This window comes from Vulpes vulpes, chromosome 8 (genome assembly GCF_048418805.1).
Source record: "Vulpes vulpes isolate BD-2025 chromosome 8, VulVul3, whole genome shotgun sequence".
In the NCBI taxonomy this organism is placed as follows: Eukaryota; Metazoa; Chordata; class Mammalia; order Carnivora; family Canidae; genus Vulpes; species Vulpes vulpes.
This window is the reverse complement of record NC_132787.1, coordinates 92,146,338-92,163,168: the sequence shown is the minus strand read 5'-3', so window position 1 is coordinate 92,163,168 and position 16,831 is coordinate 92,146,338. Positions and strand designations below refer to the sequence as shown.

The window sequence follows — 16,831 nt, the reverse complement described above, 5'->3', positions numbered from 1 at the left end:
TAAATAAAAGACAATAAAATTTAATAAAAATTAAACTAATCCTCTAATTAAAGCCCTCAACCCTTCAGGCATTAAGGGTCTAAATTATTCCCCAGAACACTGGTTAATTTCCTCAGTAATTCTCTTTCTACTTATATACCTCTGAAAGAAGGTATGCTAATTCCCCATTAGTGGTTTCCAGATAAAAATGTAGGCTTTCTCCCTTGTGAAAAACTCACAACTGAGTCCCTAAATGCTTATGTATACACACTTTAAAAAATATTCTGTCCTCTGTGCAATGGCAAAATAATGCTATTTTACCATCATCACATATGTTTCCATTTTTTTTCTTTTTCTGGTGATAATGAGTCTGGTTTTACTCATTGCATCTATCCATTCTTTTCTTCTCCCCACATAACCAGTCACACACTTTTGCAAGATAATACGGTTGTCTACAATAAAGTCTATAAACAGAATACCATTTTCTATGTTAGCTTTCCCAGGTAACTGACTCTCACCACCTATCATCTTTCTATCAACTAAGTAATCTAACCCACAAAAACATGTATATACATCTGCATGTTTAGAAATACCTATATGTAACCAAATCCAAGTGAATATTTTATTCCCAAACTCATGAATATTCCTACATCATTCATTAACCCAGAGGGAGGCTGGAGGATGGGAGTTAGCACGCTTTGGGTCTCTGGAGAGCTGACTCAGCCAGGAACTGCTTCAGACAAGTTTCAAGGCCTCCCTTGGTTTTGTTTGTTTTTCTTTTTCTTCTTATGATAAAATACTGATTTAGGACTTATCTCTTACTTGCTTCCAGTTCTAGAACATTTTGGTCATATGAGAAATGCAAATGTGGACATCACTCATTCATATTAAACAGTCTTGTCTGTCTAATGACTAGAAGGGATGACTAGCATAAAGAAGCCAGGGTAACTCTGCAGTGACAGGCAGTTAAAAGACCATTGCAGAGGAGGCTAAACTTTGAACAGGTGAATCTGTTTAATTATAACTGCAAAAGACAGCTTCCTCTACAGTCTGCTAGCACAAAAGCAAAGAAGCAAGCAATTGAAATGTCGGTGAGAGCTGCCAGTTCTGGGCAAAAACAGCACCTCAGATCATCTTTTCTCCAGCTACTCAAAGTGTGGTCTGTTAGAACCATGCAAAAATGAAAGTAATATAAATCATTATTATTACAAAAACATTCTTATGCTATAACCCATATATCATTTTGGTATACTTTTATCATTTTGGTATACTTTTTCTATGTGCATAACAAGTTGTTGTCTAAAACCATATCACATTGATGCATTTTGATCTGAAACACATCTTTGAGGACATTATATTCAATCACGTGGGTATTCCGAACTATAAGCTTTGGGTTTTGGACACTAAAGCTGTCTCAAGTTTTTGCATATTATAAAAATGTCATAACAAATATACATGAAGGGACACCTGGGTGGCTCAGTGGTTGAGCGTCTGCCTTTCACTCAGGGAGTGATCCCAGAGTCCAGGAAGTCCTGCATCGGGCTCTCTGCATGGAGCCTGCTTTTCCTCCCTCTTTCTGTGTCTCTGCCTCTCTCTCTCTATCTCTCATGAATAATTTTTTTTTTTTAAACCCAAACATAGGGATCCCTGGGTGGCGCAGTGGTTTAGCGCCTGTCTTTGGCCCAGGGCGCGATCCTGGAGACCCGGGATCGAATCCCACATCGGGCTCCCAGTGCGTGGAGCCTGCTTCTCCCTCTGCCTGTGTCTCTGCCTCTCTCTCTCTGTGTGACTATCATAAATAAATAAAATTTAAAAAAAAAAGAGTATAATGCTTCTATAAAAAAAAATAAAAATAAAAATAAAATAAAACCCAAACATACATGAAATTTAGGGTGCACTCTGATTAATTCCTCAGGGTAAACTCAAGAAATAGACTGAGTCAACGGATACAGATATTCTTACAGCCTTCCTGATACATACTTTTAGACTGTCTTCAAAATGGTAGCACCAGGTTTTTAAAGAATTTAGAAATAAACTATATGAATCTGCTCCTATCTTTTAATGCAAGACAGATGAGTTCTGAAGGAGAGACTAAGTTTCTTGGAAAATGAATAGCAGAATTAAAGTAAATAAATCACATAAATTAAATGACAAATCATAAATAATGAACTTTACAGTCTATAAATTTTGTTCTCTGAGTTATTTGTAGGGTTTTTGACATTACTGAGTTTTGATCATCCTTATAATTAAAGTCTGTATTCTAATTATAAATCGTTGGTATTCGGAATCAGACCCTAGGTTAACTGTGAATCTAGGATATAGTCCCTAAATGGCCACAACAGTGAACTCTTTCTACAAATGAGTGCTACCTAGGGACAGAAACTCTTATAAGAGAAATCTGAAAAACCTAATCAAGAAATGTTTCAAGCTAGAGATGAAAGGTCATCAGCAGTTGAATGTCTGCCTTTGGCTCAGGTCAGGATCCTGGGGTCCAGGGATCGAGTCCCGCATCATGCTCCCTGCAAGGAGCCTGATTCTCTCTCTGCCTATGTCTCTGCCTCTCTCTGTCTCTCATGAATAAATAAATAAAATCTTTAAAAAAAAATGTTTCAAGCTAAAAGTACAAATAAAGTACAAATATTGGTTAAGTAGCTCTAAATGCTAATTTGACCCTAAAACAAGCAAACAAAATATATCAAATCAAAAAGGGGTAGGGAAGAAAATTTCAGGAAAAAAAAATCTAAAATAAAAGGTAAAAGGCAGGGATCCCTGGGTGGCTCAGTGGTTTGGCACCTGCCTTTGGCCCAGGGCGTGATCCTGGGGTCCTGAAATCAAGTCCCACGTCAGGCTCCCAGCATGGAGTCTGCTTCTCCCTCCTGTGTCTCTGCCTCTCTCTCTCTCTCTCTCTCTCTCTCTCTCTCTATATATATATATATATATATATATATATATATAAACATGCAAAAATGAAAGTAATATAAATCATTATTACAAAAACATTCTGAATGAAGTATGTATATACTACTTCAATATATATACTCTCTCTCTCTCTATATATATATATATATATGTGTGTGTATAATGAATAAATAAATTAATTAATTTTTTTAAAAAAGGTAAAAGGCAGAAGGGGCACCTGGGTGGCTCAGTGGTTGAGCATCTGCCTTTGGCTCACATTGTCATCCTGGGGTCCTGGGATTGAGTTCCAGATCAGGCTCCACACAGGGAGCCTGCTTCTCCCTTTGCCCATGTCTCTGCCTCTCTGTGTGTGTCTCTCATGAGTAAATAAATAAAATCTTAAAAAAAAATAAAAATAAAAATTTTTTTAAAAAAAGGTAAAAATGCAGAAAGAGCCAAATAAAAGGAAGGAAAGTAGAAACACTAAGTTGTATTCCATAAATTGGAAAGCCTCATTTAAAGAGATGTTAACAGAGGTAACAGCAGAAAATGCAGTTAGCAGCAGGAGGATGGAGTAACAGTAGAGCAAGCAGAGAGAAGAAAGTGAACAGTCAAATGTCACTGGATGTTACCATACAGCGTTCTAGCTCACTTTTGTCTACACTACTATTCAGCCATCTCAACTAAGCAGGACACAGCTGAGCCCTGGAAAGCTAGGGAGAAAAGGATTCCTACAGCAGCCAAATTGCCAATCACACTACAAAACCTACAGTCATTACTTACATTCATACCTTAGATGAATGCTCAGAAGTTTCCTTATTTTTTCTCCACATTAAATGTAAATTAGAAGCAAAGAGATTTGTAGAGACAGATACTCAGATAATCCCATCACATTTATCAGTGATAAAGGGGACGTGCACACCATCACCACTGCTACCACCACCAACAAAAAGCTCAAGAACTGAGAAAGCAGTCATCATCTAAACACATCAGAAGGGACAAACAACCCAGACAGAGCCTCACAATGAGCCCCAAATGCATCAGAGGATGACATCCCTGAGCTATGAAAAATATGTAAATTATAACCAGTGAACTCTATAAAACAAGACGGACAGCCCACATGTAAACTGGTTTCCATTATGGATGATTAAAATTAAGAAGTGGAGATAGGCTTCAATATCTGAAAATTTTTACTTATGTTAAATATCTCATTTTCGAGCCACAATAATTAGTACCATAAAAATAATGAAACAAGAGCTATTGATGGTAAATAAAACTATAATTTTGAACATGAAGAAGATAAGGAAACCATATTTTAAATCTATCTGCATGATATAAACATGGTGATTAGTGACCTAGCATGGCTGGTATCTCATCAATCCATATCTGATGCAAAGTGAGCTGGCATTCTGAGCAAACTGACATGTTGGCCCGGGCACACATACTTTGTGCCACTGGTCACTGGTCACTTGTGTTCCTCCAACAAGTTCAAAAGCAACGTTAAACAAAACAAAACAAAGCAAAACAACTCTGCCATCACCTGGTTCCCTTCCACACTTCACATAATACTAAAATTCGCACTTTTTCACTAACAGAGAATTGCAGTCATTGTAATACTCAATCAACAATTGATATTTGGCAAGATTTTGGCACTTACTATGTGCCAGGTCCCTGCTCTATCTAAATGTAGCAGATTTAATCATAGAAATTTACAGACTCCAGAAGTTTCCTACAATGCGGTTTTGATCATCAATTTTCTGTTTTTCAGCCACTTTCTCCAATACTAATAAAGATGGCAATGTATATTCTTTAACTTAGGTCACCATCATTAAAAACAGATAAAATTCCAACTTTTTCTTTGTGTTTGAATGAAATATAATTTCATCCATATTACATTATCTTCCTCAGAAAAACACCATGTAGAATTAAGAAAATACTAAGAAATTTCAGCCTAAACGAATAGTATTTTGAGATACCATGTGAAAAACACTCAGAAGAATATTTCTTAAAACTGTTTTACATTGCAGCTGATTTTGAAATGAAGATAAACCAGATAACAGTTGACCAAACATATTATCTAAGACCTTTCTTTAGAATAGTTATATCTCTATCTGGTGAGTCATCCAGGTTTTCAACTTTCAATGTCATGGTAACAGGTAAGAAAAAGCTCAGAAAACAAATGCACCCCTCAAGTCACTTTGCCCAAAAGATTATGCTTAAACCTGACCAAGTCTCTCTATCTTTCAATTAAAACAAAAAAAATGTAGGACACAGTAGGACACAGAAGAACATCATGGGGATGCAATCATCAAACTCTAGTCCATGAGAAATGCTAGAGGACAGATGACCCAGTTTCTTCAACAAAGTAGTTCATAGGGTATCTCAACACTTCATTAAAACCCACAACTTCAATCTCACCTCCCTGAAACCTGCCAGAGTTTCTTACTTGAAGCATGGCACTCTGATCAGTATACTGTATCCATCACATGTGCCGCCCATTATAGGATTAGTATATAGACTACAACAAAATAGCTTAGAACAGGGCTATGAAGCTAGACAGCCTGAGCTGAAATCCTAGCTTCGCCCCCTCAGTTAACTCATCTATAAAATGGAGAAAATACCACCTGCTGCTCAAAGAAATTTTAAGCATTTGGTGAGAAAATATATGTAAAGCACTTAGCACAATGCTCAAGGTATGCCTTGGCATACCTTAGGCAGTTAGTATCTAATGAATGAATAAGTGAAAACCATAAACAAAAAAATTTAAATAACTTTTTACCTCCTCTGGTCATTTAATCTTAATGTCTTTAATCTTGACAACAGTAAAATGCCAAAATGGCCAACAAAAAAAATTTAGGAAAAATAACTGAACAAACAAAAAAAACAGGCTCTAAATTTCTAAATAACTGAGCTTAGAGTTTAAGCTACTAAGGAAAAGTTTAATCACAAAAATATCACCTGATGGAGAATAAACTTATTTTAAAAAGGACTAATTTTGACCAAAACTGGTAAAAATAATCAAATTTATTTTCTAACTAAATACACTCAATGTAATCATCCACAAGCAAAATTTTTAATAATATGAAAAACATTTTTAAAAGGCTTTTTAAGGTCAACATTACCGTTCTGAATCTCTTCAGTTTTGTTACTTTATTAAAAAAAAAAAGAAATCTAAACAAATTAATTCAATCAGTTTTTCCATCTCAACAGTAGGTGGCATAACTTACATACTCTGAGCCAGTTGCTATGAAGTGATGTGTAGTAAAAATAAAAAAGTTCAATATAGCATCATCCAAAATTCTGAAAACATTAATTTAAAACTGTTCAAAAGTCCTGATTTGAAAATACAATCTCTTAAATAATATGAAAGTACTTACATCTCAATTTGTCCAGCATTTTTCCACCACACATGGTTGCTAACATAGCTTTAACTGAAAATACGGTCAACTTGCCTCGGCCCTCACTGCAAAATAAATTATATTAGAAACAATTGCTATATGGAATCACAAAACCAATCGAAGGTATCAGTAAATATCAATCAATTAGTAAACTGGTCCCTACCTTTATATGCTACAATATTACCTTGGATTTTTTTTTTCCTTTGTAGAATTAAGGCCGCATGTATGTTAGGTAGATAGTATTAAAACTACCTGAATTATTTGGAAAGGACCTTTACATTCTGTAAAGAAATTTCTATTGGCTATGTACACAGAGGTCAAATGGATGAACCAGCAGTAAATTTCCTATCAATTTAGCCCATGAAATTCACAGCTGAGTTGTTTTTAGTATTCAAAACTGAGGCACTACCTGGTTTGAATAATTCAGAAATGTGTCTTCCCATGGTGATAACGACAGTTTCTTGTTATGTACTAAACCTACAGGGTACACACTGCTATAAAGATTTTATATTACATTCTTTTTTTGTTTTCGCTGTGACAAGCTTATGTTACCGTGTGTTTGTTCTAAGAAGTTTGATTGTATCTATCTCTGATCTTCCCATACCACCACTGTAAGAAAAGTGAAGAGGAAAGGGTAATAATATTTTTTTATAGCGACTGGAAAGATGAAATATAGAACATACATGAATTATCCAAAATAACCCTGCACACCACCTGCAGAGCCAAGGCAATGTCAGCAAGCCCCTCTGACACACACGCCCACTGCTCCATCCACTTATCATGCCCTGGTTTCACAGCAGATGAAAACTTCACTAGCCAGTTTTTGAAGTCATCACATGCAAACAAACAATGGGCTTTTGTGTTCATTTTATAAAGCTTGTACTTGTCCCTACCCAGGGACACCTGGGTAGCTCGGTGGTTGAGCATCTGCCTTCGGCTCAGGGTGTGATCCTGGAGTCCTGGGATGGAGTCCCTCATTGCCCCCCACCCCCCCACCCTCCCCTGCAGAGAGCCTGCTTCTTCTTCTGCCTATGTTTCTGCCTCTCTCTGTGTCTCTCATGAATAAATAAATAAAATCTTTAAAAATAAATAGATAGATAAATAATAAAGCTTGTACATATAAAGTTTCATAGTAAGAGTAAAATACCTTTACAATAATGAGAACTATGTCATCTTGGTTTTGAAAAGCAAGTGTCATCCTATTTATCTTTACTGATGGTCCTAACAGTGTCTCCCATTTTCCAAAACCTGTAAACAGTAAGATCACACCTGGAAAAGGCATATGGTCTATAAGCCCAAAGGTTCTCAGTGAAAAGATCTCCAGGAAATACTAATACTTGTTACAGTCTGATTTTCAATTACTACCCCTCATTAAGTTTATTCATAAGAAAAAAACAGAAATCCATGCAATTAGCTAAAATTAGGATGGGTTTTTTTATTTTTATCTTTTAAGGATTTTATTTTTAAGAAATCTCTACACCCAATATGGGGCTCAAACTCGCAACCCAGAGATCAAGAGTCGCATGCTCTACCGAATGACCCAGCCAGGTGCTCCAAGATGGGGTTTTCAAAATATATAGTTCTTCAGAAATATAGACACTGCTCCACATCTTAATAGCACCTGGCCATATAAGGAGTATGTCCACGTTAAATTACTTCACTGTATAAACAACATTAAATAGCTATAAAGATCATCAACTATTAAAAGGAATGGATTTCTAAGATTGATAGAGAACTTTTACAGTGACATGTCTTTTTGTCACCAACCATCTAAATGCCAACTATACTTTTAAGCATGCTCTCTCTCTCTCTTTTTTTAAGATTTTATTTATTTATTCATGAGAGACACACAGATAGAGGCAGAAACATAGACAGAGGGAAAAGCAGATTACCTATGGGGAGCCTGAAGCGGGACTCCATCCCCAGACCCAGGATCACGCCTTGAGCCAAAGGCAGATGCTCAACTACTGAGCTACCCGGGTGTCCCAAGCATGCCCTCTTTTATGACACAAATACATATCCCATTGCCAAAGCACAAAGAAGGGAAAAAAAGAAAACCTCACCTATTTGTTTTCCCATTTTTCTTCAACACTAAGACATGGGCACAATGCCACAAGCTCTGCCAACAAGATGCACCCACTCTAGACCAAATAGAAAACTATTAGCTTTTAAAAACAGGGACTCCAAAGAGTCCACTGCAAGTATAGCCACACCAGGAGGAGTTATCTTCAGCTTCCTGAGGCAGCAGAGACAGAGATTCCTACAGCATGTCCACAGCCCAGCGGCAGTGGTGGTAGAGGGAACACAAGCAGTAATATCTGTGCCCCACAGAGGTGGAGGAGGTGTCTTCATGAGACCAGTTTTGTGACACAATATTGAAATTCTTTTTCATGGCAGTGTGCTCATCAAGCCCACCTTCCCAATCTTCTCAGAGTCTGTGGGTCATGCATATTCTTTTAACAGATTAGCCAGAGGTGCTTTCTATCGCTTACAGCTAAGAACCCTGATGGATACAGCTTCCATCCTGAAGTGAAGTGGCACAGAAAGATGAAGCAACAAGAGAGAACATTCCTGCAGTCCAGAGTGTGAGGCGGCATGCCTGACGATCAGCAGAGCAAGAACAAAGAGGAAGTGCTCACGAAAAGCAGATGAAGCCTGGATGCACAGCTACTAACATTTTTTAAGGTGAACGTGCTCAAATGTTTTTTGCAGACACTGATTTCATGATGTGAGACTATCCAGGGGAAAGTAAAAATTAATCTTAGAAGAGGTTTCCATAAAAATCAGGATACTGATTTACCTCTGGGAGAAGGGGAAGGGGTGACACAGACACACCACACAAGGGGCTCCTGGGTGCTCACTCTACTCTGTCCCTCAGCTGTCAGAGTATCCACATGGGGCATCTGCTTCACTGTGATTCATGACACTGTACTTCATTTTAGGTATATTTCTGTCGGCATTTTCTAATTCTCAATAAAAATTGTTTAGAAAATGAATCCTGGGAAAGTGAGGGTTACCATGACTGGACAAGGCTAAAGGTTTAAGGTGAAAAATGAAGGGAAACACACAGGTTAAAAGATATTTAAGATATATAAACAGCATGCATAAAATTTTTCTGAGGTGCCTGGGTGGCTCAGTCAGTTAAGTATCTGCCTTCAGTTCAGGTCATGATCCCAGGGTCCTGGGACCGAGTCCCACATCAGGTTCCCTGCTCAGTGGGGAGTCTGCTTCTCCTCTCTCTGCCTCTCCCCACCGCTTGTGCTCTCTCTCTCAAATAAATCAATAAAATCTTAAAAAAAAAAAAAAAGTGAAGGGAAACCCACAAGTTAAAAGACATTTAAGACATATAAACTGCATGAATAAAAATTTTCATAATAAAATGCATAAATAGGGGGATCCGCGGGTGGCTCAGCGGTTTAGCGCCTGCCTTTGGCCCAGGGCGTGATCCTGGAGTCCTGGGATCGAGTCCCACGATGGGCTCCCGGCATGGAGCCTGCTTCTAGCTCCTCCTGTGTCTCTGCCGCTCTCTATGTCTATCGTAAATAAATAAATCTTTAAAAAAAAAATGCATAAAAAGAAAAAAATACTAAAAATACCAAGACCCAGGCCTATCCTTAAATGTCCATTGGTAGAAGACTGGCTCTTTATGCTTCATAAAAAGAATGAAAAATAATAAGAAAGATAAAGAATTATATCCAAGATAGATTACTAAATTAAAAAAAGGGGGGGGGGGCAAAGCATGGAACAAAATAACTGCTGTAATGCTATCTAGCATTCTGTGAAAGGATGTTGAAAAAAATAACATTGGTTGTGTCCAGAGTAGAAAGAAGGCAATCAAAGGAAAGCATGGCAGTCTGGGCACTTTTCACTTTATAAGTATTAAATATGCTTATGCTAGAAAAGACAGTTCTCGAGTCAATAATATTAAGACACTAGAAAAAGAACAGCAAACCAAACCCAAAACAAGCAAAAGGAAAAAAAATAATATGCTTAAGAACAGAAATCAATGAAATTAAAAACAGAAAAAATTGAGAAAAATTAATAAAACCAAAAGCTGGTTCTTTGAATAAATCAATAATATTGATAAATCTCTAGCCAAGCTAAGAAAAAGAGAGAGAAGACAGAAATTACCAATATCAAGAATGAAAGAAAAGTTATCAACCATGCGTTCTACAAATATGACAGAAATAGGAAATATTATAAAGTCCATAAATTCAACAACTTAAATGAACTGGACAGACACAAATCACTCCTTGAAAAACACCAATCATTAGAGCTCATGCAACAAGAAACAGGTAACTTCAAGAGGCCCATAGTTTAGTTTCTGTGTTGAAACACAGAAACTAAATCTATATTTTTAAGCCTCCAAAAAAGAAAATTCATGCAGAGAGCTATCTTGGTGAATTCTAAACATTTTTTTTTTAAGATTTATTTATTTATTTATTCATGAGAAACACAGAGAGAGAGAGAGAGAGGCAGAGACACAGGCAGAGGGAGAAGCAGGCTCCATGCAAGGAGCCCAATGTGGGACTCGATCCCCGGTCTCCAGGATCACATCCTGGGCTGTAGGCGGCACTAAACCGCTGCACCACCGGGGCTGACCCGGGTTCTAAACATTTAAAGAAGAAATAATTGCATTTCTATATTAACTCTTTGAGTGAATAAAAAAAGGAGAAACACTTCCCAATTCTTTTTTGAGACCTGCATAATTTTGATACCAAAAACAATAATCCGTTACGACAAAAGATAACTCAGTATCCCTCATGAACGTGGACACCAAAATTCAGATACCTAAACACCACACTGTGCTTGGTATTTTTTTAAAAATTCTCATGTTATTTTAATATGCATCCAGAGCTGAGAACTACCAACACAGAACTTTGAAAGCAATACTAAGACTTTAGCTTTTACTTTGCAAGTAATGATAAATCAAAGAACATAATAAAAGATTAAAGAGAATTAATCAGATTGTGATTGTATAACTCTCTGGCTCCAAATCTCATGTTCTTCCTTCAAAGAGAAAAAATGATAACTCTTCCTGCTGCAAAGAAGAAACTGATGCCATTTATGCAAACAGGAGAGTGTGGCAAAGCCCAACCTACTGGCAAGAGAGCCAGGTCAAACTCAATTCTGTTACTGAAGACTTAACCCACAGTACCCATTGATAAATGCCACATGGCAGGGCTTAGTGGGTACTATGATAATTTACTGGTGAAAATTACTATAATAGCATTGAAACAACACTTTTTTCCTAATCTTCTAAATGCTTTAGAAACACTCTCCATCCCTTATTTAAACATTCTTTAAATCAGCTCTAATGCAAATATTAGTTCCAGATTCAGAACATCTTATATTCAAATACGAGACAACACTATCCTTCTCAATTGACTTAGATTAGCACTTGTAACCTTTTACACTCATTAGGATTTTTAATAACCTCAATGGCTGGTCTCAGATCAAGCAGTTTGCAGACTATTAACAGAAGAGTGCATCACCCCTTAACTAATTACTATCAGTAATGTGTGGTCCCTCAACTTGTCATCTCTTAGATCTACTTTTTAACCATTTTCCCATTCACAAGAGCTACAGAGCAATCTCCACACATGATCTCCCACCTACTGCACCATGGATCTTCTCTCTGTCTGATGCTCTTTTGGGGTGTGCAAATGTATGTGTGCTTGCAATGCATATTTTATTGACAGTGAGGGGATATGCACGTATATGTTAATGTGTAACTCAATAGGATAAAGAGAATATATAGGCAAGGTTGAGGGTGTTTTAAGTAAGGGGAAAGGAGAAGTATCTGAGATTAAGAATCATTAGGACCTATAGACAGAGAGATTTGGGAATGGTGTTTACTGAGCCCTTATGTTCAAGAATCTGTTTATAAGTATATAACTATGCATCCTCAAAATGAGGCTATAGGTTCAGGTCTGAATTATGAACTACCCTTCCCTACTTAAAAATGCTTACCATCATTTACAACTTTAGGTTCAGAGTTTCAACCCTCGAAAAGTTTACTCACCTTTCAAAAGGAAAGACTGATATAAATAAATTAACAAATGGTATATTTAAAGTTATTTTAAATACTTATTAAAGATACTTATATAAAATCTAATTCAGCATAAATAACCACCCAATAAATTAGTGAAGGGGTATTCTCAGAATTCTTCCTGAAATCATGTTAATTATATTTTTCTCTTCAAATAGAATCTCAGCTCCTTCCTCTCAACTGTTTGCTTTGTAAACCAAACATCAGCATTTTTCCTCTGCTCTAAATGCTTTTCTTGGCACTGAGGCTCCTCAGTCTACTTTAAGCCTAACCAAAATTTCCTATAGCTACCCCCAAACAAAGTAAAGGGAAAGTGTCACTTTTACTGTGTTTTCTAGTGTTGCATTAGCGTTCCTGCAGTCTTCCTCTACAATCAGAGGCAGCAGAGAAGAACTGCAGGCACTTAGTGCCCTAATACCCTATGATTATGGCCTTTATCTAATTGATTCTTTCTTTTTGGAAAAACTCATTCTCGATCCTTCCCACCAGACATCTGAATTTAATCTGTATACACTAGTCAAGTTACATTTAAAACTGAAGAGTTAGCTGTCCCTGGCTATGGCATACATAGCCTCACCAACATCCATGCTTTCAGTCCTTTCAATAGAAAACCCAAGTTCATCCCAGAATCAGTACCCTTCAAACAGGATTCAGAGAAGATATTTAACCGGGTTTTATCATACAAAAAAAATATGACTCAACTTAAAATCTGGCCTATGATACCCGCAAAGTTGATTAGCAGGTCAATATTTAAGAAGTTAAACACAACAGTGTATATTAACCCCTACATAAAGATACTAAAATGAAAGTACAAACAGGTAGTATTTGTTGAAGATGATGAGAGAGAGGAAACGTGTTATTTTAACCCCACCCAAACGGTCTCTCCAGGGAGCACCCTCCCTCAAAAAGAAACATCACGCTTCTCTTTCTCAGACTTCCCTGCATGATTCACTTCTATAGACCTATCATTTTACAGTCTGACAATAAACCATGCACACGACTTCTAAAAAAGAGTTCTTATTATCCAATACTGAGAAAACACCATGATTAGCTCTGTGCCAAGCTAAGCAGACAGTGAGTCACCCTGAATAAACATTGCTATGTTTTAACATGCAGGTACCTTTAGCAACCTCTGCAATCCTCACCTGTGCCCCCGGATAAGAGTTTGCTCATTTCAGTTTAGCAAAGTCTCAAATTCTATTTTTTTTTTAAAGATTTTATTCATTTATTCATGATAGTCACAAAGAGAGAGATACAGAGAGGCAGAGACACAGACAGAGGGAGAAGCAGGCTCCATGCAGAGAGCCCGACGTGGGATTCGATCCCGGGTCTCCAGGATCGCGCCCCGGGCCAAAGGCAGGCGCCAAACCGCTGCACCACCCAGGGATCCCTCAAATTCTATTTTTTAAAAAATATTTAAACTAACCTAATCTGGATGGTGTTTATAGCTGTGAACTATCTAATAAGAACTTACTATTAAAATTAATATTTTTGAAAACAAGACTACAGGAAATATTTTTTACTTAAGAAAACAAGCTGTTTCTACATCTTTAGCAAGCAATTGTGGATGCTGCCAACCATAAAATAGTACTTCTCACATAAAAATAGACTTCTACTTTAGAAGCACTATTACTAGTCCAATTATCACATGTATCTAAAAGTAATAACATTTCTCTTTGATTTTCAGAAACTCATATTTTCCAAATTAATCTTAATTTACAGAACTTCACAGTGAATGGATTATGCAATAATCAACTGCAAATCAAGAATCCACTTGGCAAATGTCAAATAGTTTAATCAAGCAAAATCAGAATATTATTCAATTTTATCACAATCAGAATGCCTGCTAATTTTCATTTCAACCTTACAAATATTTATTAAGAATTTAGCATTGTGTTTACTGAGGAATCAAAGAAATATAAGGTAGAGTCTCTGCTCTGAAGGCCTTTCAATCTTATTTGTACACTTATGAAGCAGCTCATATCATTATATAATTTAAGGTCAAAATGATACAATTTTTATTAAAAGGAATGAAAATGGGGTGATTATAAAGCTACACAGTAGGTAAAAACTTGATGGGGTGGGGGTTGGAGTGTGTCTGTGTGTGTATGGTTAGAGGGAGGAATGAGTATGTCATGTTGGAAAAATTGAAAAGTGCCTCAAGTAGCTTACTTAGACCTTGATATGAGCAGGGAATTAAGGACTGATACTATTAGAACTGAGGAGTAGGCATCTCGTTCAAAAACCACAGGGAATTTTGAAAAGTTCTCCAGTGAGAAGTTACATGATGAAATCAGGATCTTAATCAGATTAATTTGGAAGTACTGAATAGACTAGCAAAGTCTCTGTAACTATCTCTCTCCTCACTTTCAGAGTAAAAAAAAGGCAAGGGAAAAATAACACTCAGAAAAAGTATGCCCTTTCTTGCCTTTTCTTTAAAAAAAAAATTATATATATAAAGGAAACAGTAAGATAAGACCAAAATAATATGCAAAAAAATTTTTTTTCTGAAAGAGTTACTAATGGTGAAACCCTTGCAGGTCTGCAATCATCATGCTTGATGATTTCTTGAAAATTAGCATGAACTCATGACTTCTCTTGAAAGAAAAGCTACAAAATAAAGAGTAAGTGACGGGAAGAGTAATAAGTGAACTTCAAGTTCACTCATTTTTGCTCTCTAAATAATCCTGCCACCAAGTACTGAGACTGTGGCTCAGTGAACTGGCTTTGGTGACATCACATCTCGACACCCACATGACACCCACATGGCAGTGTAGGGGATGTAGCATAGGCAGGTGGGCTGCCCTCCTCCTCTTCTACCAGGGCAGCCATTTTTAGTTTCTCTCCATTTTACGTTCCCCTTAGATTTCACCTTTTTAAAACATCTAAAACCCCTATCTCATTTTCTACCAACCCCTGGAAATTTCCTAGAAGAGCTATGCTCACATCCTTTTAAGAGCTAAACGTGCTGCTACTGTGAGCATCAAACTCTTCCCACTCAGCCCTACTTCTCTCCTACTTGTATTTGGCTATATTTTTTCTTGCCATACTGAATCCATCTGAGAACACACAGAGATAATAGTAAATACTGTATATAAATACATAAAGTTTTTGTGCCTCCCAGTATATACTTTTATTTAAAAATCATTAATGAAGAAGACTGTAAACTGGTATTTCTTTAGCAATGTCCATTCCATAATATGCTAGCTGGGCATATTCAGAATTTAAGGAATACAATTGCTTTATTTAAAATAAAATTGTTTTTGGTTTGTTTTTTTATATTGTTTTGTTTTTAGCATTCAGTATTTAAGAGAAACCTATGGAAACTTTTAAATATATCCAAATTAAGTTGTTAAAGCAAGATTTAAAAATCGTTCTTAGCCAGGGCACCTGGGTGGCTCAGCGGCTGAACATCTGCCTTTGGCTCAGGTCATGATACCGGGGTCCTGAGATCAAGTCTCAATTCAGGCTCCCTGTAGGGAGTAAATATAGGGAGGGATCAAGTCCTGATTCAGGCTCCCTGTAGGCAGTCTGCTTCTCCCTCTACCTATGTCTCTGCCTGTCTCTCTGCATCTCTCATGAATAAATAAATAAAATCTTAAAAAAAAAAAGTTCTTAGCCATATTGCCAAACTACACAGCAACTTTTTCTATATTTATTCATCATAAATTATATACATAAAACTCTTTACACTAAAGAAATCTTTAGATTGTTCAAAGTAGCAACAGTGTTTTATACTGTTATACTGTTATTTAGATGATAAACAATAACCCCGAGCCTTCCGTTGATAAGTTCAACACTGATGTATTTTGAATTTTAGCCAAACCTAGTTTCATTAGACATATGATTTTTTATAGGTTTATTTCATTTAAGGTATAATTTCATTACATTCCAAGCAGCAGTACTTATTAGAGCAAAAACCTGGGCAAGAAAATGGTATTATAACACAACAGAATGTGTGCACTGGAATATTTACACATGAAATAATGATACTTGAGGTTTACTTCAAAAGAAGCCAAGGAAAAGGGGAGGGTAGAGGAGAATAGCCTGGGGACACAGATGAAATAAAATCAGTGATGTACTGTAATTACTGAAGCTGAGTGATAGATACCTTGAGTTTTATTACCATATTCCTTCAATGTTTGTATACATTTGAAATTTTTCATTAGAAAACATTTTAAGAGGGGTACCTTGGTAGTGCAGTTAAATGTCTGACTCTTGACTTCAGCTCAGGTCATGATCTCAGGGTCATGAGATTAAGCCCCACATCAGGCTCTGTGCTGAGCATGGAGCCTATTAAGATTCTCTCTCTCTCTCCCTCTGCCCTAACCCACCTCCCCTCAAAAAAAAATTAAAATTAAAGTAACCCCCCCAAAAGAAAACTTTTTAAGAAAAAAATATCCTAAGAAAGTAAAAAGTCAGGGGTGCCTGCGTAGCTCAGTTGGTTAAGTGTAAGCCTTTGGCTCAGGTCATAATCCCAGAGTCCCAAGATCAAGCCCTGAAT

General features: G+C 36.8%; 1 protein-coding gene across 23 annotated transcripts in view; it reads right to left on the bottom strand.

The window, feature by feature from the left end:
• DTNB (dystrobrevin beta) overlaps window positions 1-16,831 on the bottom strand; it is a 235,857-nt gene that overhangs the window by 172,745 nt on the left and 46,281 nt on the right. For 20 of the 23 annotated variants that reach the window (XM_072767483.1, XM_072767486.1, XM_072767494.1 and 17 more), the window contains one exon: window positions 6,255-6,340. The exons of the other annotated variants lie outside the window; for them this stretch is intronic. In XM_072767483.1, the coding sequence (XP_072623584.1) occupies window positions 6,255-6,340 (86 nt within the window). The remainder of the gene's footprint in view (window positions 1-6,254; window positions 6,341-16,831) is intronic. 23 annotated transcript variants of the gene reach the window in all.